General features: G+C 42.1%; 1 protein-coding gene across 2 annotated transcripts in view; it reads right to left on the reverse strand.

Annotated features, from left to right (window-relative positions):
• Positions 1-603: 603 nt before the first annotated feature.
• OXSR1 (oxidative stress responsive kinase 1) overlaps positions 604-27,339 on the reverse strand; it is a 101,371-nt gene continuing 74,635 nt past the window's right edge. For both annotated transcript variants that reach the window (XM_077268685.1, XM_077268686.1), the window contains exons 8-18: positions 25,968-26,101; positions 23,599-23,647; positions 21,859-21,924; positions 14,965-15,087; positions 11,872-11,907; positions 11,466-11,594; positions 10,058-10,131; positions 8,482-8,534; positions 6,136-6,204; positions 5,486-5,550; positions 604-1,214 (exon numbers count right to left, since the gene is read on the reverse strand). In XM_077268685.1, the coding sequence (XP_077124800.1) occupies positions 1,140-1,214; positions 5,486-5,550; positions 6,136-6,204; positions 8,482-8,534; positions 10,058-10,131; positions 11,466-11,594; positions 11,872-11,907; positions 14,965-15,087; positions 21,859-21,924; positions 23,599-23,647; positions 25,968-26,101 (873 nt within the window). In that variant the 3' untranslated portion in view covers positions 604-1,139. The remainder of the gene's footprint in view (positions 1,215-5,485; positions 5,551-6,135; positions 6,205-8,481; positions 8,535-10,057; positions 10,132-11,465; positions 11,595-11,871; positions 11,908-14,964; positions 15,088-21,858; positions 21,925-23,598; positions 23,648-25,967; positions 26,102-27,339) is intronic.

Genomic DNA, 27,339 nt, shown 5'->3' on the forward strand with positions numbered 1-27,339 from the left:
ATGTATTCTTAGTGTCAGCATCTAATCAATGGTTCCTGTGTTCCCCAACTAAGCAACCAAGAAATGAGAATGGTCATTTAAAAGAAATGCTCTAAGGGTATGGGTTTTGTAATAAGTGTATATTAAAATACAATAAAACATGGCGTTTATTGGTAAAAAAAAAAATCCAAGAAAACCAGTTTCAGACTTATTATTAAAATGATCCACCTAGGTAAGTATATAATAGGAATACACTACACTCTGCATTAGAAGTAATGGGAGGATTAGTTTTGGTTGTATTTCTCTTTCCGCACTGGCTTAATTATGTTAGTAATTCATTTACTGGACACTAGATCTCTCTGACCTCTTGATCCACATATTTCATAGGTAACAATGCAGTTCAGATGAATAATGTTTTCCAACACAGTTACGGCAAAGGTCGCCAAACTTTAAGTAATTGATATGTAAGCCCCGGACAACGACTTTGAACATAATCAGCTGCAATAAGCATCGTGGTTTCTGTAAACTGTACTAATCTCTCCCAATTCCCCTATTGACTTTGTTGATGAACAACTCCACAAGTGTTTAATATCAGTAATGAAAAAATCAGACAATTGAACGCAATCAAATTAATTATGTTTTTATTTAGACTCTTTTCTGTTCACTTTAAATTAAAGCCAATAAAAATCAGATCCCAAAATTAAGTTCTCTTTGCCTTGAGTGTGTAAGAGTGGTAGAAACCCATAGTTCCATACTCAGTAGTATCCTCAAATAAGGCAACAGTAACAAACAGGTATGAGAGGTGCGAGCTGGTCCTCTAGAGCGACAAAGGGACAACCACCGGATTTGGCTGGCGGACCCATCGGCACTACAGAAGGCAGCTAGCACTTTTCACATGAAGATAAAAAGAAAACCAGATTAATGATGTGCAGAAACACTTTTGTTCGCTGTCGGGTTACAAAGCTCTGACTTCAGTGTGCGTCATTACACTAAGTTTAGAGACATTTGTTAGACAAGAGTAAAAGTAATACACGTTGTTACAACTCCAAATTAAGCCAGAGTTTGATTCTTTGGCAGTAGTGGTTCTGTAGGCCAAAAAAAGCATTAGAAAAATGATGACGATGAAGGTTTCATTAAGAAGCAGTTCCGAAAACGGCAGCTTAGCTGATACTGAGCTGTGCAAATCCTACGAGCTTCCCATCATCTGGAATGTCAGAATGATCCACCCCAGAGGCCTATAAAAGAGAAAAGTAAAGATATAAGAATATTACCCAGGTTAGGCGATTTGACCTGAATATAAGATCTTAGCAATGTGATACTTGGCATGGTTTTTAAGCTGGGGTCTGGGAGATGGACCCTGCCAATATCCTGATTAAGCACATCTTTTTTATCATAGGTTATGTACCTGTGATAGAAAGGTGATCAAAAAGGAAAAGTTCTGGAATTAGGGATAGATAGACATGTTAATGAACATCTCAATTTATTCAGCATCGAGTATTATCATTATTATTATTATTATACATTTTTATAGCGCCATTTATTCCATGGCGCTTTACATGTGAAAAAGGGGGCAAATATAGACAAATACATTGAACATGAGCAAAAAAACAAAGCATACAGGTAAATAAGGAGGGAGGACCCTGCCCGTGAGGGCTCACAGTCTGCGGGATGGGTGAGGATACACTAGGAGAGGGTAGAGCTGGTTGTGTGACGGTTCAAGTAGGTGGAGGATCACTGCAGGCTGTAGGCTTGTCGGAAGAGGTGAGTCCAGGTTCTTTTTGAAGGTTTCAATGGTAGGCGAGAGTCTGATGTGTTGGGGTAGAGAGTTCCAGAGTATGGGGGAAGCACGGGAGAAGTCATGGATGTGGTTGTGGGAAGAAGAGATGAGAGGGGAGTAGAGAAGGAGATCTTGTGAGTATCGGAGGTTGAGTGTGGGTAAGTACCGGGAGACCATGTCACAGATATTTGGAGGGGACAGGTTGTGGATGGCTTTGTACGTCATTGTAAGGGTTTTGAACTGGAGTCTCTGGGTGATAGGAACCCGTGAGGGGCTTGGCATGGGGAGAAGCTGGGGAATAGCGGGGAGACAGGTAGATTAGTAGGGCAGCAGAGTGTAGGATGGATTGGAGTGGTGCTAGAGTGCTAGATGTGAGGCCAGAGAGTAGGAGGTAGCAGTAGTCAAGGCGGGAGATAAGGGCATGCACTAGTATTTTTGTAGTGTCGCGGTCAAGGAATGGGCGGATCTGGGAAATATTTTTGAGTTTGAGACGGCAGGAGAAGGCAAGGGCTTGGATATGTGGCTTGAAAAAGAGGGCAGAGTCGAGGATCACCCCGAGGCACCGGCCGTCTGTGACTGGGGAAAGTGAGCAGCCATTGACATTGATGGATAGGTCTGGTGGAGGGGTAGAGTGAGATGGGGGAAAGATGATGAATTCTGTTTTGTCCATGTTCAGTTTTAGAAAGCGAGCAGAAAAGAAAGACGAGATAGCAGACAGACAGTGTGGGATTTTAAGTAAGGAGGTGAGATCAGGTCCGGATAGGTAGATCTGTGTGTCATTGGCGTAGAGATGATACTACATACCGTGGGATTCTATGAGCTGTCCCAGGCCGAAGGTGTAGATGGAGATGAGTAGGGGTCCTAGAACAGAGCCTTGAGGAACACCGACAGACAAGGGGTGAAGTGAGGAGGTGGTGTGGGGGAGGGAGACACTGAATGTTCGGTCTGTCAGATATGACGAGATCCAGGATAGAACCAAGTCTGTGATGCCAAGAGATGAGAGGATCTGTAGCAGAAGGGAATGGTCCACAGTGTCAAAGGCAGAAGACAGGTCCAGGAGAAGGAGGACAGAGTAGTGTCGCTTGCTCTTGGCAGTTAGTAGGTCATTGGTGACTTTAGTTAGGGCAGTTTCAGTTGAGTGATGGGGTCGGAAGCCAGATTGTAACCGGTCAAAGAAGGAGCAGGAGGAGGGGTGGGAGGACAGTTCAAGATGGACGTATTCCAGTAATTTTGAGGCATGAGGGAAAAGAGATACTGGGCGATAACTAGATTCAGAGGATGGGTCGAGGGAGGGCTTTTTGAGGATGGGTGTGATCTTGGCATGTTTGAAGGCTGAGGGAAAGACACCTGTTGTGAGTGAGAGGTTGAAGAGGTGTGTTAGGGTTGGGATGAAGACCGTGGCAAGGTTAGGGATGAGGTGGGACTGGAGCAGGTCAAGCGTGCAGGTGGTGAGGTGTGTATTAGCTGCTATCAATGAGTAATAGCACTAGAAATATTCAGCCTGGTGTTGCAGTGCTGTCACAACGGTCCTGGGATAATTTGGAACAATGGCTGTAGCACTAGATTTACGTCAAAATCAATGTAACACCGAGCTGTTAGTGTACCTGGAATGAAGACTTGAAGGATTGGCTACCACATATGATGCCACCCACAAAACAATCCTGAGAGTAGGACTGGTGTGACAGTCTCTCATGAAGACCTCTTCATGATGTTGGTTGCCCACAGGGTCTCATCAGATTGGAAGAATAGCGCACAGTGATACCTTCTGTACAAGTGAAATCAGTCATCACACGCCAAACTTGAGGAGCCAGTGTTTACAATCAGAAGGCTTTTGCATGACAATTGGGCTACAATGCAGACATGAAGCTACAGGTGTCCACTGACCTCACACTACCGTTCTCAAAGGCTATCATGGTGCAGAGAAAGATGACAATGGAGACTGGAATGGAGGTCTATCCTTTTCAGTGAGGCTCTTTTTCTTGGATGCAATGATAGCCAGAGATTGGTCTGCAGACCATGTGAGCAGCGTCATGAAGGGGCCTTCTTAAGGGAACATGAAAGTGTCCCAGGAGCCATTCTTTACAATGAAAACGCCAAGCTGTATGTTGCTCGTGGTACTGTGAGAAGCCTGCGTGACCTAAACGTGTTACCATGGCCGGCACAGTCTATGACTTGTCTCCCATCGAGCATATCCGAGATGTAATTTCGCGGCAATTGTATAGGGAGCTGCCAGCAGTGAATCTTGATGATTTGCCCGAGCGCATTTAGTGTGACAGAATATTCCTCAGACAACCATTAATATCAGCCAAGGCTGTAAAATGCGGGGATTTCTGTGAGCGGCGTTCATATTTGATAGTAAATAAATTGAGACATTTAAAAAAAAATACACAAATGTTGCTTTCAATGCTTCATCATTTGCATATCTGTAACATTTCTATTCATCCTGAGATTTCCATAACTCACACATTTTCCAAAGAGAGAGAATATTTTTTTTTTCATTTGTACATATGAATTTACACACATACATACATTTACACTCAGCAATGTTACCACGTACACAATGCCCTGCTCCATGTAGTCTTAGGGTATGTGCACACGTTGCGGATTTCTTGCAGAAAATTCCTGAAGAAAACCGGAAATTTTCTGCAAGAAATCCGCATTTTTTTTTTGCGTTTTTTTTCCGTTTTTTTCGCGGTTTTTTAGCATTCTGCAAGCGTAATTAGCTTGCAGAATGCTAAAGTTTTCCAAGCGATCTGTAGCATCGCTTGGAAAACTGACTGACAGGTTGGTCACACTTGTCAAACATAGCGTTTGACAAGTGTGACCAACTTTTTACTATAGATGCAGCTTATGCAGCATCTATAGTAAAAGATAGAATGTTTAAAAATAATAAAAAAAATAAAAAAAATGCTTATACTCACCCAGACATCTCCTCAGCGGCCGTCCGGCTCCTCTTCTAGCTGGTCTGTGCGCACAGGACCTCCCGTGACGTCACGGTCACGTGAGCGGTCACATGACCGCTCACGACCAATCACAGGACAGTGACGTCATTCGGCGAGGTCCTTCAGCGCACACCAGCTACAGGAACCGAACGGCAGCGTGCGAGGAGGCGGGAATACATCGAGGGTGAGTATAGGACTGTTTATTATTTTATTTCTTATTTTTTGACCAATTATATGGTGCCCAGTGCGTGGAGGAGAGTCTCCTCTCCTCCACCCTGGGTACCAACCGCATATAATCTGCTTACTTCCCGCATGGTGTGCACAGCCCCGTGCGGGAAGTAAGCAGATCAATGGACCCCTAGGTGTGCGGAATCCCTGCAATTCCGCATTTTTAATGAACATGTTGCTTTTTTTTCCGCTATGCGATTTTTTCGCGGAAAAAATCGCAACATTTGCACAAAAAATGCGGAATACCCTGTAAATAATAGGAGGCTTATGTAAGCGTTTTTTTCGCGTTTTTATCACGTATTTATAGCGAAAAAACGCGAAAAAAAGGCTAACAATCCTGAACGTGTGCACATGGCCTTAGTGACAATTTTATCTCCCAAAAGTGACAGATACATTCTGTGTCCTTGGTTATCTGACATATAAGAACATTTCTAATACCCCATTTAGAGATAAGGGAAAGTTTGAGTTGCAGAAAAAAACCTCTCCCATATAAAGCTATGAAAGTAAAATGAGACATCTCTACAGGACAACTATTCCTTTACGTTCTACAAGCACGTACCAGCTTGAAGGTGACTGATTTGTTGGGCTGTGGCTCCTCCACAATCTTCTGTAAATTAGCTGCAACTAAAAACAGAGAAGGGTTCAATTACATTAGAATTAAACCAGCCTAGACATGCGTCTTCCTCTCAGTTTTCAGGGGCCGCTGTTTATTTATCCAATTCTGGTTATGTTCTTTGCACTGCTTCTATGAGTGATGTGATACCATGAGTTAAACATCATTAATGCCAACTTACTTTTCACTGACCTAAAAAAAAAAAGTACAGCTACACAAAAAGATTCAGAGGACCAGATGCCAGCATCCTGGAGGCCAATTGTACGTTAGCTGGCCCCCCGTGTTATGAAATATGCCTAGCAATCATGAGAAACACCCAGGATGCCGGCAGAGGAAGCTCGCACCGCACCGGTCCTGGTGTCGTAGAGTACAGACATGGACGCTAGACCAGGATCCTGACAACCTTTTTGCTAAACTCTAAAAATTAAAAATTAGCACATAAATATATGATTAAAAAAAGAATTGAGCGTATTCACGATTTTCAATAATAAAATATAAAAGAAAAAAAATAAATAACTATGAGAATTAAACAGATTTATGGATTAATCAAGTTTACATCTTTGCTGGCATCAATGCACATTTGCAATAAGAATTACCTATTACTAAGTCTCTTCCATCTACAAGGCCAGCGGAGACGAGCTCTTGGGAAACACCATCGGCCGTATCTGGAAAATAAAGTTGTTGTCATTAAAGTCCAGAACATTATCCTAGAATGATACAATGACAAATCGTGCACCAGAAGATGGCTTCCTCCTTCAGACTTTTCCCTCACTGATTTATACGAATTAGCAGGACTTGCTCTGGACTGATCTGCTAATTGTCCTTCGGAATCTGAGGGAACTTCAGACCCAAAACTCCTCTGTGTCAACATCCTCAACAAATATTTCCACCATATGAAAAATATAATAGCTCCAAATATGGAGGGAAACAATAACATAAAATAAATGAATGGTGGTAGGTGAGGAAAGACATTGGGGCCCTTATAAAATATAGTGGGAAAAAAACTTTAAAAGATCCACTGCGCGTTACTTATTTCTAGAAATGGTCCATCAGTCATGTCAGTAATCTATGGCCACTGGACGAAAGTCCTGAGAACTGCCTTTACTGCTCGAGATACGCGAGTCTTCTTTTGATTGACAAGTCTGGCACAACATCGTCGTTGAGACGTTGCCCTAGGCCGACTAATCAAAAGAAGAGCCGTAGATGCTGCCATGTAAGAGTCTGTTCACAGATTTCCAACGTGGCTGATGGACAGTATCCTATGAATGGATTAACACTAACTCTACTCATTTCTTATTTGAAACTTATTTTAGGGACTAAACAATTTCTTTAAATGCTAGAAGAAAAAAAAACAAGACAGAATAATATTTGAAGACATTTAAAATTCCCTAAGATTCCACCAAAAGGACAGTTTGACATTCGTGCACTTGTTACTATATGACCAGTCTTGGACCCACAAGATATTTCATGACTTGAAATGGCACAAACGATTTTGCTGTCAGTTCGGGTCATTAATAGTGATGAGCGAATATACTCGTTACTCGAGATTCAGAGTATTTTTTAGTGCTCGGAGATTTAGTTTTTCTTGCCGCAGCTGAATGATTTACATCTGTTAGCCAGCATAAGTACATGTGGGGATTCCCTAGCAACCAGGCAACCCCCACATGTACTTATGCTGGTTAACAGATGTAAATCATTCAGCTGCGGCAAGAAAAACTAAATCTCCGAGCTCTAAAAAATGCTCGGAGACCCCCCGAGCATGCTCGGGAAATCTCGAGTAACGAGTATATTCGCTCATCACTAGTCATTAACCTTCATTAACAGACAATTTTTCATCTATTGCACTTTCAATTTTCCTTCACTTCTTCCAAGAGTTATAACTTTTTTTTTTCAATTTTCCTTCAAAACAGCCATATAAGGGCTTGTCTTCTGGAAGGACGATTTGTAGTTTTAAAAGACACCATTCATTGTACAAAACAATGGAAAAACGAAAAAAAAATTACAAGTGTGGTGAAATGGTGAAAAAGAAACCCAGCAGCTCTGCCATTTTGGCGATCATGTTGCTTTTACAGTATTGAATGTGGGGTAAAACTTACCTTGCAACAGGATTCTCGACATCAGGACAATTAAAGGTGATAACTAACTTGTAAAGTTTTTTTTTTTATTATTATTTACTTTTGAAAGGCTAAAAAGAATTCAGAACTTCGTATTAAAAAAGGTTTGCGTTTCTTTCACTGTTTTCTGAAAATTTTTCTGAAATGATTCCACAAATGTTTGATGCATTTTTTAACAGAATAGGGAACCCCTGACTATCTTTGCTTCTGAAAGACTCTGCCTCTCTATCATGCTCTTTTTCACACAGTCATGTGGGCTAATTGAAAATTGACCCTCTAGCTTTTCCATGCTGACTGAAAGACACCATTTTTTTTCCCTCTGTACATGGTTTACTGTATATGGTGATTGATTTAATATTTGGATGAAACAGACTTTTAACAATGTGGCAATACCAAATATATATTATAATATATATATATATATATATATATATATATATATATATATATATATATATATATATATATATATATATATATATATATATATATTTTTTTTTTTTTTAATTCTTTATCTTTAAACTAGAAAAAGGGGGTGTGGTACTGATAAAAACTTACATTTTTTTTTACAATATTTGTAGATTTCTAATATAAATAATATTATATATTATTAGTCCAAATAATTGAGGCATCACACTATATAAAGATAGACGGTAAATCTAAGTGCTATTTATTAGCCCATATGGCAATGTTTCGGTCCTAAAGTGTGAACCTTTATCAAACCTTCACACTTTAGGAAATAATAATTACTACTCTCTATAATAGATGATTCCCATTCACAGATTATCACGTCACTGTATATATAAAAAAATAAATAAATAAATTAACCTCTTCCAGGAGTAAACTCAAACCGGATATCATTAAGTTCTTTCTTTGTGTTTCTGAGGAAAAAAAAAAAAAGAAGTAAATGAAAAGACGATGAATTGTCACTTATTCTCTCTGTAAATTATGAGAATACAATGTTCCTGTGAGTGTTGTAGTCACAGATAGTGCCACCTCTCCCTCTCTCGGGTGATGCAGGCACAGATAGTGCTGCCTCTTATTCTCTCGAGTGATATAGGCACAGTTAGTACTACCTCTTTGTCTCTCAAGTGATGTAGACACAGATAATGCCGCCTCTCCATCTCTCGGGTGATGCAGGAACAGATAGTGCTGCCTCTTATTCTCTCGAGTGTTGTAGTCACAGATAGTGCCACCTCTCCATGTCTCAAGTGATGTAGGCACAGATAGTGCTGACTCTTATTCTCTCGAGTGATATAGGCACAGTTAGTACTGCCTCTTCGTCTTACAAGTGATGTAGACACAGATAGTGCTGCCTCTCCATCTTTCGAGTGATGTAGGCACAGATAGCGCTACCTCTGTCCCTTCAATGTGCAGGGCAGTACTCATTTACACAGAAAACACCAGATAGGAACTTCCACACATAAAATGTAAAATAAAAATGTGAAAATAATAATAAAAAAAGAATAAAATGTGAAAGTTAGACATTAGCAGCACATTTCTAGATGCATTGGCTAGTTGACCGCAGCCCTGGCTCAGAGATAATACAGCATAACATCCTGCAAACTTGTGACATGAAGTTTTGCTTAAAAATGAAATATATTCTTATTCAAAGTGTTCAATAAATCTAAAAATATTGTAAATATATAGAACAGAATGAGGATGTATGATGTATAGAATAAAGCCTCCGTCTCCCTATCACGGGCTCGGTTTATAAGAAGCGGTACGTCCTACAGGTGTCACTGGTGTAACTGAAGAGGACAAGGCTGCAGCCCCCAAATATACAATACTGCAGCCCCCAAATATACAATACTGCAGCCCCCAAATACACAATACTGCAGCCCCCAAATACACAATACTGCAGCCCCCAAATACACAATACTGCAGCCCCCAAATATACAATACTGCAGCCCCCAAATACACAATACTGCAGCCCCCAAATATACAATACTGCAGCCCCCAAATATACAATACTGCAGCCCCCAAATACACAATACTGCAGCCCCCAAATACATAATACTGCAGCCCCCAAATATACAATACTGCAGCCCCCAAATACACAATACTGCAGCCCCCAAATATACAATACTGCAGCCCCCAAATACACAATACTGCAGCCCCCAAATACACAATACTGCAGCCCCCAAATATACAATACTGCAGCCCCCAAATATACAATACTGCAGCCCCTAAATACACAATACTGCAGCCCCCAAATACATAATACTGCAGCCCCCAAATACACAATACTGCAGCCCCCAAATACACAATACTGCAGCCCCCAAATACACAATACTGCAGCAAAATGCTGACCACAAGGTCGCTGGACCCACTGCACTACACAAATCTAAGGACAGGTGATGGGTGCGACAATCACGGTACCAATAACACCAAAGTTATCTACCTTAATCGTAATACTAAACTGATAACAGCTTTCACTTCTTCCGGTGTTGGAGGCACAGGAGCTGCAGGAGCGGCCTGTAAAGAGATGTTACATAGTTTGTGCACGTCACACACATATATGTTTAGGTTATGGACACTGAAATGTAGGTATTTAGGGCAGACAGGTAAGGCCGCGATCACACACAGCGATTTACCAGCAAAATCTGCCTATATAACAAGCAAATGTTGCTGCAAACCTACAAAATAAATCACTCCTCAAAATGAATTACATAGGTTGAGAAAATCTGCACCAGGAACTAAACAGTTCGGTCTTGTTCACATGAAGCAGTTGGAAAAAAATGCAGCAAAATAAATGACAAGTCTAAAATCTCATTCAGACAGTGCGTTTTTTTTCCCCCCCTGTTTTTGAGCTGCAGACATTTTTTTCTATAAAAATCAATTAATTAGCCTGGACCAAGAAACACTTGGTAACTCATTGTGCCCATGATCTTTATTTCCCATCCCATTATGGGTAAACTGCACACCGCAGCATTTTGCACCTCTTGCTTGTTTTCACCTCCCCCATCGATGCATTTGTAGTCTCATCATTTCTCTTGCAGAGCTGGCATCTACTGCTTCTGTCCATATTTTTTCCTTTATTTGCTACACTAATTATATAGTGACAGTTCACTTGTTTGAAAGTGCTTCGTCTACCATCCTTAGCTTACCCTTATATTGCCAAACCTCCGACTCCTCAATTTTCATGACACTGACTCCGACAAAATGGGCTCCGACTCCACAGTCCTGGCTACAATCACTTTTTATACATTCACATGACAATTTTATTAATTTATTAATACTGTGTTGTCATTTTGTTGCTACACTGGTAGTATAAGTCATCTTTTTCTTGCTTGCTTATTATTCTGATTTTCAGGCTGCTATATTTATATTTTGACCTTCTATTTTTTGCCTAGTGTTTCGTCTTTTAATATACATTTCTATTATGTGTAATTAACCCTATTCACCTGTGTGGGCATCTCTTCTGCATGTTGTGCTACGTCCTTTAGCCCTCACTAATAAAGGTATTTTAGCCTCTATTCCATTGTCCCAATTCCTCTTTTTGACCATATTTTCGGTTCTCGTCTTTTTGGACTTCACAAAAAACAATGTCAGAATCACTGGGATAAGTTGAAGTGTTCCAGTGACCAGAGTCAGAGTCAGTGTTCGGATGCTGGTCAGAAATGTAACGTTTGGCCTGGTTATGAAGGTGAAAACTTGGGAGGTAAAGGGGTTAACCAGAACCCAAAGAAAATGTCTGCAGCCCGTGGAGGAGGTCTGATCACATCTCACATGGCCGTAACCTGGTGCAGATGTTCTGATAACACCCTCAGCCTTTCTATCCCGCGTGGACACTTCCTTGGAGGACTCACCTGTCCAGATGATGGGACAGGAACAGACACTTGTGAAGGTGCAGCTTGGCCGGACGACTGAGGTAGATTGGCTGTAGGCTGCGCTGGGGTCTGGAGAAAGGTGGCGCTTGGCTCTGTTGCAGGAAATATCTAGCACAGACCAGGGAAGGTTATTATCACACGTTATTTGTATAGCACTAACATATTCTGCGGCGCTGTACTGCTAGAATTATTATCAGATCCACAATGGAGCTCTAGTAATGCAAATTTCAAGCTAAAATTTCACATGCAAAATAGTGAACTGGGAATTGTGCCCCTGCTGGCGTATAATATTAATCTGGGGCGGACTTTATATTAGGGACTCAGGTCAGAGATGAAGTGTTCAATGCAAATCAATGTTTTCTGTACAGAAGTGACAAGTTCTCACCTCAGAGTTTGGTAAAGAATCTTTCACACGTGGAGACTGGGGGGAAAAAAAAAAAAAAAAGACAGAACAAGGTTAGAGTGGGGAGCCACAATAATTCACAGCCTTGGTACTGAAGGGGTTAATCCCATCTCCATCACTGGGTACTGTCGGATAGGGTTCAATAGTACAAGCACGATTGCAATTTACTGCCTGTTAAAATTTCCAGTGATTCTTGAGATAATGACACTTTTCTTTTGATTGTTGCGAGTTGCCATGGAGACCGACCACCACCACAGCTAGTCAGCAGTACGTGTACAGTGCTTACAAACTCATTTTCTATTGAGCTTGTAAGCACCACTTGGAAACTGTCCATGATCACTGCAGTGTGCCGTTACCTCCTATTCACGGCCAGCTTCAGCGCAGTGTTTGCAAGCTAAACAGTAGCGGTGGTCGGTCCCTAGGCAATGAACTGTAAACAAAAGAAAAGTGTTTATATCTCAAGAAGAGCTGAAAATACATGTATCTGCATGTTATTTGATTTTTGTAAAACTATGTAATAGGTGCTGAGACCCCCACAATAACTGAAAACAGGTGTCTGATGTGCTCTGCTCCATTCAGAGGAGCAGGGGAGGGAGAGCTACAAATAAAGCTAGACATTTAGGCTATGCTCCTTATTAACTCTGGTGAGTTTTTGACACTGCACCATTTCTGCACCAGTTATATAAATTACTGTATTTTGTGGACTATAAAAGGAGGAAAATAGGAAAAAAAATGTTTTACATAAAATGGTGGTGCGACTTATAGTTCGCTTTTACAGTAGCGGCCACCGGCTTCCTGCTGCCAGACCCGGCCTCCTGTGACCCATGTAGGAGCATCCCAAACTAATATCCAACGCGTTTTCCCCCTAGAAAATTCCTAGGGGATCAGAAGGCCACATCAGAATGAGGTTGGGTCCCCTGATGAAACCCTAGAAATGTTCTAGGAGGGGAAACACGTTGGGTAATAGTTTGTGATGCGTCTTTATTATGGATGGTGCCTGATTAAGGCTTGAAACTTGACAGCGGGCATCCCTGCCATTGAGCTGACGAACCCCAGTAGGACAACCAGATGATCACTGCACCGTTTACCTACATTATTTATGGTGATGTCTGATATGTAGCTATTGTTGATCATTCACCTACATATAATACACTTTGGATATTCTTATTTTATTAATACTTGTGCATAGGATATTCCTGTCTGTTCCTTCTACATATAGATCATTCTTATCAGGAGAGAGATCGCTGAATCTGTTTTCATCTCCTTCCAGCTACATATACATTGTTGGTTATTCACCGGCTCATTATTACACTTTTTAAACTTCGTGGGTTTCGGGGAGTATCAGGATATTTTTTCCTTGGTAGGAATTTATTAGGGACATCAGAGAGTCACCGATGAGTGGGGGGGACATACCGTGGAAACTTAAGGTGCCAATCTCCACTGCCAGGGAGGACACAAGATAGTGACCTGGTAGGGCCCATTAGGATACATATTATTGTCATTTCCCCTTCTCCCTGACTAAGACCCACTCCCTGTGTGTCTACAAATTGAAACATGATTTTAGCTGTAATATGCTGCCCTTACATCGATAACTTGCTAAGTTGAAAAATATGTTTTAAAGTTACCGTAATACAGTAAATATCCGTAGTTAAACACTATATTGTTCTTACGTATAACATTAAAAACTCAGCAAATTACCGTATATACTCGAGTATAAGCCGACCCGAGTATAAGCCGACCCCCCTAATTTTGCCACAAAAAACTGGGAAAACTTATTGACTCGAGTATAAGCCTAGGGTGGAAAATGCAGCAGCTACCGGTGAATTTCAAAAATAAAAATAGATGCTCCATACCATTCATTATTGCCCCATAGATGCTCCATATAAAGCTGTGCCATATATAATGCTCCATACCATTGATCATTGCCCCATATATTATCCATATATAGCTGTGCCATATAGAATGCTCTGCACCGTTCATTATGGCCCCATAGATGCTCCATATAAAGCTGTGGCCTATATACAATGCTCTGCACCGTTCATTATGGCCCTATAGATGCTCCATATAAAGCTGTGCCATATATGCTCTGCAGCGTTCAGTTTGGCCCCATAGATGCTCCTTATAAAGCTGTGCCATATATAATGCTCTGCACTGTTCAGTTTGGCCCCATAGATGCTCATTATAAAGCTGCCCCATATGGAATGCTCTGCACCGTTCAGTTTAGCCCCATAGATGCTCCACATAAATCTGTGCCATATATAACGCTGCTGCTGCTGCAATAAAAAAACCAAAACACATACTCACCTCTCTTGCTTGCAGCTCCCCAGCGTCCGGTCCCGGCGTCTCTCCGCACTGACTGATCAGGCAGAGGGCGCCGCGCACACTATATGCGTCATCGCGCCCTCTGACCTGAACAGTCAGAGCGGAGAGACGCCGGGAAGATGGAGCGGCGCCCGGCGTGTGGAACGTGGACAGGTAAATATGTGATACTTACCTGCTCCCGGCGTCCCGCTCCTTCCCCCGGACAGCTAGTCTCCGGGTGCCGCAGCCTCTTCCTCTATCAGCGGTCACTGGCACCGCTGATTAGAGAAATGAATATTCATTTCTCTAATGAGCGGTCCCACGTGACCGCTGTACAGGGGAAGAGCTGCGGCACCCGAAGACAGTGTGACGGGCAGGGGGAGCGTCAGGATCGCCGGGACTAGGTAAGTATGCCTCAGCGCCCTCTCCCCCGCATCCGCCGACCCTGCCACAGACCGTGACTCGAGTATAAGCCGAGAGGGGCACTTTCAGCCCAAAAATTTGGGCTGAAAATCTCGGCTTATACTCGAGTATATACGGTAATAGACTATATGTTCAAATAAGAGATAAATAAAAATAATAATAGTCTGTCAGCCTGCAGCCACCACAAGGGGGAGCTTTAGACATGCTTGTATCATTTAGTACTGTACAAGGGATAACTGTAGGCAGTGTGCGCCCCCTAGTGGACCAGACCAGATGTTCATCAGTAAGTCAAATTAATTTTTATAAATGGCAGGAGCAATAAAGATTTCACTCAACAATTTGCCTGCTTACCCTAAGTTGTAACACAGCTGCTTTGCCCTCCTCGCTTTCCTCGTCCAGCTCATCATCACTCCACTCCCATCCTCCGTCTTCGGTTTTATGAAGACGACCACTTGATCCCGGAACTCTTCGAACCTGCCAATAGAGAAGATACACTACATTGTGATGGCAGCGTTCATCAGGGAGACTGTGCTGCGTCCTGGGGTGAAACTTTACCTGTATTAGTCATGAATTTCGGTTATAGTATGTGCAGCATAGTGCGAAATGTACAAGTAATGCCCTGTGAAGGGTTTAGGGATATGCTTTCTTTATTCTCTCCCGTTCCTATCATAAAATCTCAGTTTATATTTTAATATATGTGAATAGGTGACAAATTTGGGCTTCAAAATTTCAGTTTGCATCTGTGACTCCTATTTTTGACTAACCAACCCACAGCGTTAACGGCATCTATGTAGAAGCTGTCATTTAATGGCCCGTTTACTCCCCATTTGTATAGAACAATCATTAAATCAAAGCCATGATCTGAAAATGACCTATTATTTAAATCAGATATTGATGTTGCGTGTATTTTGTATTTTTTTTTTTTTATTTGCCTTTTTTTATATCATGATCTTTATTAAAAGAAAAATAAATTATAATCTTGCAGTTTTCACCTACTTCCTGTGCTTTCAGGAAGTGTTATCAGCAGGATTCTTATCAGCAGAGGCAGGAGTACAATGACAGGTCACACCTCTATACACAACTGATAACACAGGGTCCACATCTCACAACAGACAATGTCACACCTGACCCTGCTCCTCTTCCCTTCACACATGCTCATTAGATGCTTCACCACAATAGATATGATCAGAGTCTGTTCAGAGTTTGTTCATTGTGGCAATGTACACGTATTGTTTCCTGAAACAAGAGGAAGCTAGAATCTAAAAATGCCCCAGTGGCCCAAGTGAAAATTGCAAGATATGTAATTTTTATTTTGAATGCAGATTGTGATATGGAAAATAAAACAACAAAAAAGACAAGTCACTAATTTGAAAAAGAAATGAAAAAACAGTTAATACCAGATATAAACAGTTGGTGATTTTCTGATGATAGCTTCCGTTTAATATGATCGTTCTGGGCAGACGATCAATGTTCTTGGCAGCATATGTGCCGTTTATACTGATTTGTGCTAATTTTTAAGCAACATTAAAACTCATTTCACCCGACGAACAAGAATTTTGTTCATTTGTGGAGTGATTGGCAGCCAACTAACAATGCCCAATTATGTTCATAGGAGAATTTGTTCCCAATAATCAACCACTGTAAAAGTACCCATAGGCTCTGTTCACATCTGTATTTGAGGCTCCATTGCAGTTTCTGTCAAGGGCCCAGCTATAGAAGAAGTGTGCAGCCGACAGTCTTTTAGCTGCTGGCTGCTATAATAAACCAATTACAAGCCATAATAAAGGGTCTCAATGACTGTAGAGAAGAAACCATCACTCACATAAAACAAGGCAACAATAATCCAATAATATTCCCCCAAATATCTCATTACTGGGACTCAGTGACAGCACTTAAATAATACGGCTAAGCTTGGAGCACAATTACCACGGGAAGAGTAAATTAACATTCTGAGTCACACACAGCTCTGGATTCTCATTTACAGCTATGAAAACCAGCTGTAATAGTCTGGTATTTAAATAGTTAATGCTTTTTATACGTTTTTGCTGCCATATGACATAGAAAAGCTTGTGAGTTGTCTCGTAACCTACAGAGCTCTTGTATTATTTCTTCTCCAAAGAATCTGATTGACTCGCTTCAGTTTTATATTTCCAGAAATGAGAATAAAGGAAGCAATAAAGGGGACACAACATCAAAAATCACCTACTGTTTAGATCAGAATACATTTTTTTTTTCATCACGCATAGCATTACTAACCTGCCTGGCGCCCGCACTTAGCTGTAAGCTTCAGGGAGAAAATTAACTTTGTTCTCCCGGCAGCGTTCGAGTTTCAGTCACGGCGTGGTTCTAATGCGGGTGCAGTCACCGCTCTGAGTTTAGCGAGCGGCGGGTGTAGTTGACCGACTGACAGCCGGCCGTAATGCAGAGCCAGCGCAGGCGCGGACCCCTGTGAATGATGAAACCGAACGCTGCCGGGGAGGGGAGGGGGGGGAGGGGGGTTAATAAAGCTAATATTCTCCCCACAGAATTGGGCTAAGAGCGGTTGCCAGCAGGTTAATAATGCCATTAACCTGCAGATTATTTCAATAGGTTTATTATTATTATTTATTTAGATAACACCATTGATTCCATGGTGCTGTACATGAGAAGGGGTTACAAAAAAATACAGATATCACTTACAGTAGACTAACAATGACAGACTGGTACAGAGGGGAGAGGACCCTGCCCTTGCGGGCTTACATTGTACAGGATTATGGGGAAGGACACAGTAGGTCGGGGGTTGCAGTAGCTCCGATGGTGTTGAGGTGGTCATGTGGTCATTACAGGTTGTAAGTTTTCTTGAAGAGGTGGGTTTTCAGGTTCCATCTGAATGATTCAAATGTGGTGGATAGTCAGATGTGTTGGGGCACAGAATTCCAGAGGATGGGGGATATTCTGGAGAAGTCTAATAGGCGATTGGGTTAGGAGCGAATAAGCGTAGAGGAGAGAAGGAGGTCTTGGGAGGACCAGCGTTTACATGAGGGAAGATATTGGGAGATTAGTTCTGAAATATACGGATGAGAAAGGTTATGGATGGCTTTGTAGGTCCGTGTTAGTAGTTCGAACTGGATACGCTGGGAAATTGGGAGCCAGTGAAGGGATTTGCAAAGGGGGGAAAGCAGGAGTGTAACAAGTAGAGAGATTAATTAGTTGGGCAGCAGAGCTAAGTACGGACTGGAGAGGTGCGAGCATTTAGAAGGTAGGTCACAGAGGAGGATGTTGCAGTAGTCGAGGCGGGAGATGATTAGGGCATGCACAAGCATTTTGGTAGAGTGAGGGTTGAGGAAAGGATAGATTCTTGAAATATTTTTTAGACGAAGGCGACAGGAGGTGGCGAGAGCTTGGATGTGAAGTTTGAAGGACAAGGCAGAGTCAAAGGTTACTCCATGGCAGCGGATTTCCAAGACAGGGGAAAGTGTGATGTCATTTATTGCAATAGATAGATCAGGTAGGAAGGGAAGGTGTGCAAGATGGAGGAAAGAGTAAATGAGTAAGCGAGAGGAGAAGAAGGAGGATATGGCTGATAGACAGTCTGTGATTATGGACAGCAGAGAGGTGACATCTGGGCCAGAGAGGTAGATCTGAGTGTCTTCATCATATAGATGGTACTGGAAGCCATAGGACGTTATGAGTTGTCCCAACCCAAGGGTACAGATTGAGAAGAGTAGGGGGTCCTAGGACAGAGCTTTGAGGGACACCAACAGAGAGAGAGCGAGATGAGGAGGTAGTGTAGGAGTAGGAAAGGTAGGATGAGATCCATGATAGGGCGAGGTCTTAGACACCAAAGGAAGAGAGGATCTGTAGTAGGAGGCAGTGGTCAACTGTGTCAAAGGCAGAGGACAAGTCTAGAAGGAGGAGTATAGAGAATTGTCTGTTAGCTTTGGCTGTAAGTAAGTAGTTAGTAAGTTTGGTCAAGGCAGTTTCAGTGGAATAGTGGAGCGTGAAGCCAGTTTGTAGGTTGTGAAAGAGTGAGTTAGATGTAAAATGAGGCGAAAGTTCAGTGTCGATGTGTTGCTCAAGGAATTTGGAAGCAAACGAGAGCAACAATATGGGGCGACAGCTGGACACAGCAGTGGCATGCTTGAAAGCAGAAGGGAAGGTATCAAAAGTTAGTGATAGGTTGCAGAGAAGGGTTAGGGATGGGATAAGTGTAGTGGTGAGGTTGAGGAGGAGGTGGGATGGGATGGGGTCAAGTGCACAAGTGGTGAGGTGTGATTTGGAGAGGAGATAAGCAAGTTCTCCTTCAGTGATTTTGGAGAGGGAAGTTATGGGGTTAGGGCATTGGTCTGGTATACAAAGGGGTTGTGGTGGTCAGATAATAAAGACTTGCCTTGTTTTGTCTCTTATTTTTGAAATGCATGGCAAAGTCCTTCGCAGACATTAGGAAAGTCGGAGGGGGCAGCGGTGGACAGAGGAGGGAGTTGAAAGTGTTGAATAACTGTTTGGGGTTGTGGGATAAGGAAGATACGAGGGATGTAAAGGAGGCCTGTTTAGCAGAGGTGAGGGTTGATTTGAATGCAAATGTTTCTTGTTTGAAATCGGTGAAGTCGTCTTGCGAATGCATTTTCTTCCAGCGCTGTTCTGCAATTCTGGATACTTGCCGACGCTTTTTAGTGAGGTTATTGTGCCAGGGTTGTCTATTGATTCGTCGCTCTCTGCTATGCCTGAGAGGGGTGACCGAGCCAACATAGTATTGTAGAAACTAGTGGCAGTGTCTGTGTTGTGGAGTGAAGATAAGGAGGACAGTGGTAGAATAGAGTCAGAGAGTGTGTGGGTGTCTAGATGTGCGTGGTTTCTGCGGGGGGGGGGTGCTAGTTGTTGGACATGGGTAACAGGTGAGGAGGACAGTGATGAGAACTTGAGTAGATGGTGGTCAGACAGTGGGAGAGGAGAGGTCATGAAGTTAGATAGGGAGCAAAGACGGGCGAAGACCAGGTCTAATGTATGTCCACTTGTATGAGTGGCTGAGGAGGACCACTGAGTAAGTCTGAAAGATGGGGTGACTGGCAGGTGTCAATGGGGATATTGAAGTCACCCATGAAGATGGTGGGAATATCTGCAGAGAGAAAGTGAAGGAGCCAGGTGGAGAATTGGTCAATAAAGGCAGTGGTCAAGCCTGGAGGTCGGTATACGACAGCCACTTGGAGGTTGCAGGGAGAGTAGATGCAGACAGGGCGGACTTCAAAAGAAGGGAGGATGAGGGAGGGATGAGGTGGGATTGGGTTAAAGGTACAGTTGGTAGAAAGGAGAAGGCCCACTCCTCCACCATGTCTCTTGCAAGGGCGAGGAGTGTGAGTGAAGTGGAAGCCGCCATAACATAGCACATCAGGGGAGGCTGTGTCGGAGGGTGTCAGCCATGTTTCAGTGAGGCCCAGGAAATAAAAATTATGAGATGTAAAGAGGTCATGAATCACATGGAGTTTATTGCAGACGGAGTGGGCATTCCAGGGTGATCCAGAGAGAGGGAGCAGGGGGGTGGGCGTTAAAGGCACGAGATTTTGGCTGTGTGTATTAGGCTGGGAGCGAAAGGAGGAGGAAATAATGGGAGGTATTAGCTGTGGGAGTCCAGGATTGGGGGATATGTCGCCAGCAGTGAGAAGCAGGTGGGAGAAAGAGAGTGGTCGGCTTGTTTTACCTGCAGGATAATATCAAATTTTCTGGTGACAGGTTCCCACGATCAGGAAGTAGCAGCGCTTTGGACGCAGCGTATTTTTCCTTTGTCTAAAATGCTGCGTTCTAATAACACAAGTAAATTTGCATGTGTTCATCGAAGAATGTGGATATACTGCATCGGAACGGGATAGATGCCACTGCGCAGGCACAGCTGCCGGCACCATTTTGATTAAGATATATATTTTTTTTTTTTCCCAACAAAATGCCTAACTATAATGAATATACACAGATCACACACCATATCATGCTAGAGCGCAGGTGCTACTTGATAAATATTTTTTTATATATATATATATATTTTTTTTTTCAAACAATAGTATATTCATTATGTAAAATAGGGGGCAGGCTAGTGAAGGATCAGTGACCTGCAATAAGGATGAACATGTAAGCAGAGCACCACATAAAGCCCCGCCAATAGTCCCGCCCATGTGCCGCCCCCACAGCCCGCCCCGGAGCCCGAGCATATCATTAACTGAAAATAAAGATTAAACAACAACCACAAGATGGATTTCATCACCCAAGGTATCATTGTAATCAGTAGAACGGCGCCGACCTGACACTGTCTGTAGGTTACTGTGCACAATCCTGCTGACAGGTTCCCTTTATAGAGCAGCTTTTTTGAGTATGAGCAGCTTTACCCAAAAAACTGGATAGACAATGACAATCAAATTTGAAAAATTATTTGCATCTTAGCTGTCCACCAGCTGCTTGATGTGGCTATTCCCCAATAAGGCTGTACCCCTATAAAAATAATCTAGCCGTTGACAAATCTTGACCAATAGTCTGAGCAGTTCAAATTCAGGGAAAAGAGACTCAAATGTGTTGGATTTTATCTATTTAACCTGCGAGCAACGGCACTGGAGAATAACATTCACTTTTCTGTAATCCGATCTATCACCAGATTTCACAAAACAAAACGCAAACATGGTTATATAGATCTCCTCTACCTTATGAGGCTGGTGAACTTATTTCAAGAACCATGTAAGGGTATGTGTACACAAAGTTTTTTGAGGAGGTATTGGAGCAAAACTGAGCGGAAAAAAACTGTTCAAAAACTTGGTGGTTCTGCGCAGTATATGCTCCAAAAACTCAGTAAAAAGACTGTGTGCATACCTTAAGAATGGCTGTATAAACCTTAGTGAAGTTTTCCTTGCCTAATATTAAGTTGTATTTTCCTCTAGAATTTGACTCATAATATGACACCTTTAAATTTAAGGCTCATTCAGTCATTCGGATATGGATTTTCATAGTAAGTACATCAGCCACATCAGATCTAAGATCCATTTAATAATGTAAGCAGTTTGTATTGGAAATGCTGGCGACAGGTTTGCTAATATATGCGTGGTAATGAGACCTACTATGCAAAAAAAGCTTTTGCCTGGAAGGTATTGTGTAACAGGTCTATATCCAGCTGTAGATATAGTAGCACATCCCTTTTTCTATTACAGGGCTTGTGCCACGATGCTAAATCCTGTGTGAAAAAAAAAAAAAGTGAATTTAGTTAGACTAATTTTTTGAAGTGTAGGCTCTCACCTTTTTTGCTCTCTCCGTGATGCTGGGGGCCTTCTGGAGCAACTTCTCGTGTAAGAACTCTTTGTTCTGTAGAGGGGAACAATGGATCAGAGATCACACAGGTGAATGTAATACACTGTAACCCAAGGTCTTAACGTAATTTCAGGAATGACCTCCCTTCTGAAAACTCTTCAGACCACACCGGTTGCTCTATATATAGGGTTTTGGGTTTTTTCTTGGGCGGGAAGGGGTAGAAAAAAAAATGAATTTAAAAAATGCAATTCTCCCTTTTTCCTCCATTCGAACAAAAGTAGTTATTAAAAAAACAAACATATTTGGTATTCATATGACCTTCAAAGTCAGATCTATGAACATGTAAATTAATTGTAAATATAAAAAAGTGGAAACACCAGAACTGCCATTTTTCAGTTACTGAATCTCCCTCGAAAAACCTCAACAAAAAGTGATCCTATTTACCCCAAAATAGTACCAATAAATAAGACAGCTCACTACATGAAAAAAATAAGCCCTTACAAAAATACAGAAAAAAAAAAAAAGTTATTGGTCTCACAAAATGGTGACATGAACCAAATTTTCTTTAACCTCTTAAAGGGAATCTGTCACGCCATTTTAGGCCTATAAGTTGCGGCCACCGCCATCAGGGGCTTATCTGCAGCATTTTGGAATGCTGTAGAGAACCCAACCCCCCCGATGTAACCTGAAAGATAAAAAAAACAAGTTAGATTATACTCACCCAGAGGTGGTCCCGTCCGATGGGCTTCGCGGTCCGGGTCCAGCGCCTCACATCTTCATATGATGACATCCTCTTCTCTGCTTCCTGTTGCGGCTCCTGCGCAGGTGTACTGATTTGCCCTGTTAATGGCAGCGTAAAGTACTGCAGTGAGAAGGCGCCGGGCCTCTCTGACCTTTGCCGGCGCCTGCGCACTGCAGAACTTTGCTCTGCCCTCAACAGGGCAAATCAGTACACCTGCGCAGGAGCTGCGACACGAAGCAGAGAAGAGGATGTCATCATATGAAGATCGGACCGCACCGCACCGGGACCACCCCTGGGTGAGTATAATTTATCTTGTTTTTCTTATCTTTCAGGTTACATCGGGGGCTTATCTACAGCACTACAGAATGCTGTAGATAAGCCCCTGATGGCGGCGGCCGCAGCTTATAGGCCAAAAATGGGGTGACAAGATTCCCTTTAAATGTTGGGGGCAGGAAGAAGAAAAACTACACCAAACTTGTATTTGTGTTGTTGTACAGACCTGAAACCACACTTCACCCCAAAAAGCAGCGGAATTGTTTTGGGTTTTTGTTTTTTTTCCACTATTTTTTAACACATTCCATTTTTCATTATATGGTGAGGTGATTGAAACTGTAACCCGTCCAGTTAAGATCAAGACCCGCACAGATTGAATATAAAGAATATAAAAGAGCTTTGGAACAAGGAGAGGAAAAAATGAATGTACAAAATGAAAAAAGGCCAGGTCCTTAATGAGTTAATAAAAAGCACAAAAAAAATATGGTAATGTATGTTCGCTTCAAACGAAGCAAGACAGATCGCAAGAGCCGGAATTCCTGTTCTCTAGAATTCCTGTAATAAATAAATCGTCCTTCGTGAATATGGCGATGCTGTCAGGTTGGATGAAATAAAAGCAAATCTCCGTCTGTTCACAGCTCTGGGTAATTATAGCTTCATGCTTCCAGCTGAACGAGCCGCAGATTCTTCCTCTATATAAACACATTACGCACCTTCGCTTTCTGGAAGAACTTGTGCTTCAGAAGTTCTGCTGCTGTTGGCCTATAAAAAGCAAGAAGTACTATTACAGAAACCATATGTGAGACACGTGGGCAGTGGTCCCAGGGTCTAGTACCGGGAATCAAGGTGAATGTTAACATTTCACTGCTCCACATAGTGGAAACGCTGGCACTGTACCAGACCCAAGCCCAGGGAAGACAGGGTTAGCCGAAAATTATTAGGACCCAATCGCCAGATCATACGGTGCTCAGCTTAGGGATAGCGTCATTCACTACCATAGAGATCGAGAAAAGCGGCACTCACCACTGGTGTACCTGGAAAAGAAAAAAAAACACCAGTACACAGGCAGAGATGCTTACCTGTCCAAGGCCTCCAAACAATTGCACTAGCCAAGGTGCAGCGGACCCAAGTTAAGATGGCAAATACACTTGGATCCGCTGCACCTTGGTTAGTGCAATTGTTTGGAGGCCTTGGACAGGTAAGCATCTCTGCCTGTGTGCTGGTGTTTTTTTGTCTAGAATAGTGGAGGTTTTTCTTCTTATGGTGTTTTTTTGTATCTGGAAAAGACAACTTTATTCGGGCATGGGATGACAAGCAGAGGCATAAAAACGAGAATTACATGTTTAGCGTGAGTACACACTTCTCCCGGCTCACACAGGCCGGATGTCTCTGCTCCTCATCCCGTTACTGAATAAAGATTACGGATACGTCAGTGGTGAGTGCCGCTTTTCTCGATCTCTACACCATGCCATTAATATTAGAGTACAGCAAAAAAAAAAATTCCCAAGACCCTGGTCTGGCAGCCATGTCTGTCATTTGTGGCCATCAGGCCAGTGCACAGCTTACTTTGCACTACCGACGACATCCCCAGCACTTCTTTTGATTAGTAGGCCCCCGTGGGTCACAACATATGGGGCCTACTAATGTCAGAGCAGGCCGGGGGATGCCGCAGGTAGTAAAAGGTTCGCAGTGCTCTGGATGGACTACAATGGATGTGGCCGATGGACTAGGGTTCAGCTAAGCTAAGCTTTCTGCTCAGTTCATTATGAAATGGACTTACACAAACATATGGACACCCAGGCACTTACTAGACAGTCAGCATTCCTACTTATATAAAATAAGCACCAGGGTGGTGGAGTCAGAGTCGGAGTCCATTTTGGTGGAGTAAGTGTGTCTGTATAAAATGGACCGACTCCTAAAATATCTAACAAACTGGGTACAGTGGTACAATGCAGGATGTGGTACAAATGTTTTCATAAGAAATTGAAACAGTTATGAAATGTCCTATAAATGTCTGTTCCTGATCTAAGGATCTCGGCTTTTAGTTATTATTATTATATATTTATATTGCACCATTGATTCCATGGTGCTGTACATGAGAATAGTTAAGTTAAGATGAATGTGTGCTGCACTTTATGTGCATGCTTAGTAGTGCGGCAGGGCTGTAGGGTCGGAGTCAGGGAAGTGAGGAGTTGGAGGTTGGGCTTGCTGACTCCACAGCCCCGATAAGCGCACATGCTACATACAGTACACAGACATGCATATACACGCACACTCATAGCATACATGCACACACTTGACATACAAGTGTGAACACATAACACACATACTCATGGATGTGCAAAAACGACATTCCATACATTCTTCAAAAAACAAAAATGTGGGCTTGCTCAATGTATACATTTACATACAGGTAGTCGATACCTAAATGTATCACTTAAAGTAATATTTCTACTTGTGCAGACCACCAGATGACTTAGGAAGTGCTATTATACAAACCATACTCCTTGGTATTTATAAGAAAAAAAAACATATATATATATATATATATATATATATATATATATATATATATATGTATATATATATATATATATATATATATATATATATATATATATATATATATATATATATATATATATATATATATATATCTATCTAATGGCCCTTTTAGACAAGATGATTTCAACCTATTTATTAATGCTACTAACTGTATGAAAATTGATCAGTCCTCATTTACGATGCCATTTGCACTGGTCAGCAAAAGTTGTGCGTTCACAGAACGATTGTAAATGCAGCATCGTTTTGTCAGTAGCACGTTCCCGTTTACACGATTTGTATGCCGCATAAATGATCTGGGCACCCAATAAATAAGTGTTTTGTATGTTCGGTGGGTGATCAGAGGAATGCTTCCGCTGACAGATAATTCGGGAACGTGCGTCCCTATGAACTGAATATGGGCTCATATACATGGGCCATTAGGATATAAGTAAAGCAAACTCTTGATCAAGAGAAAAAGGCTCCCATCTGCAGACAGCCGTTTCACGGGTTCTTGCCCCTCATCCCAGTCAGTTGTTACCTTTTCTCTGGGTCTTTTTGAAGGCACGAAGAAATCATCTTCCTAAAGGATTTCCCATACTTCTTCAGCATCTCCTTATCCTGTACACCAGTCTCTAGAGTCGGAGGGTCATTCTGGAGTGTCAGCATTAATACCTGTCATACCAGGGAGACAGAACAAACCCCACAAATATATCAGCATAAAGGGTCAGTAGTGGCAATCAATTTACTTGTTTAAAATCAGCAAAACAAAAAGCAAAAGAAGAGGACCTGTAAGTGAATGATGCATCAAGGTATCTGAAAGCATCCACGTAAATCAACGGAAAAGACTAAGAAATATTCTGTCTGGGATTACATGAAGACACCAAGATTTACACAAGTTTACATCCACAGAAGATCAGTGGTTATTTCTCCAAGATGTTTGGAGAAACCTTCCTGCCAAGATCCTTCAAAAACTGAGGGCAAGTTCCGAGAAGAATCAATTCTTTGATGCAGTTTTGAAGGCAATGGGTGGTCACACCAAATGTTGATTTGACTTAGATTTCTCTATTGTTCATTCACTTTGTATTTTGTTAGTTGATAAAAATAAACTATCAGCACTTCTAGTTTTGAAAGATATCTTCATTTTTTTGCAGCATTATTTCCATAGAACTACACTGCTCAAAAAAATAAAGGGAACACAAACAGAGTATAACTCCAAGTAAATCAAACTTCTGTGAAATCAAACTGTCCACTTAGGAAGCAACAATGATTGACAATCAATTTCACATGCTGTTGAGTATGCAAATTGTCTCTTCAGAGAAGAAGTGAGCTAGAACTCTAGTGCCACCTATTGGAAGGAAGCAATCCTACAAGTCAATGTTGACCCTTTAACGAGCCTTGTCACATGACTTGGGATAATAGCCAAACCAGAATCTCAAGTTGCAGACACTGTGTTTCGGGGTACTGCCCCTCGTCAGCGCAAAGCGGAGATCTGGTTTGGCTGTGTGAGAGGCGTCAGACCGTTATCCAAGAAGTATCGTTTCTAGTTGCGGAGATCGACATGCTAAGCATGCCGAGATAAGGAGACAAAGCCACAATGCTCCTCGGGGAAATATGCTAATTATGCAAAATGTCTCTTCAGAGAGGAAGAGAGCTAGAACTCTAGTGCCACCTATTGGATGGTCTGACGCCTCTCACTCAGCCAAACCAGATCTCCGCTTTGCACTGACGAGGGGCAGTACCCCGAAACACAGTGTCTGCAAATTGAGATTCTGGTTTGGCTATTATCCTAAGTCATGTGACATGGCTCGTTAAAGGGTCAACAGTGACTTGTAGGATTGGTACCTTCCAATAAGTGGCACTAGCGTTCTAGCTCTCTTCCTCTCTGAAGAGACAATTTGCATAATTAGCAT

The sequence above is a fragment of the Ranitomeya variabilis genome, chromosome 6 (genome assembly GCF_051348905.1).
Source record: "Ranitomeya variabilis isolate aRanVar5 chromosome 6, aRanVar5.hap1, whole genome shotgun sequence".
Taxonomy (NCBI): domain Eukaryota; kingdom Metazoa; phylum Chordata; class Amphibia; order Anura; family Dendrobatidae; genus Ranitomeya; species Ranitomeya variabilis.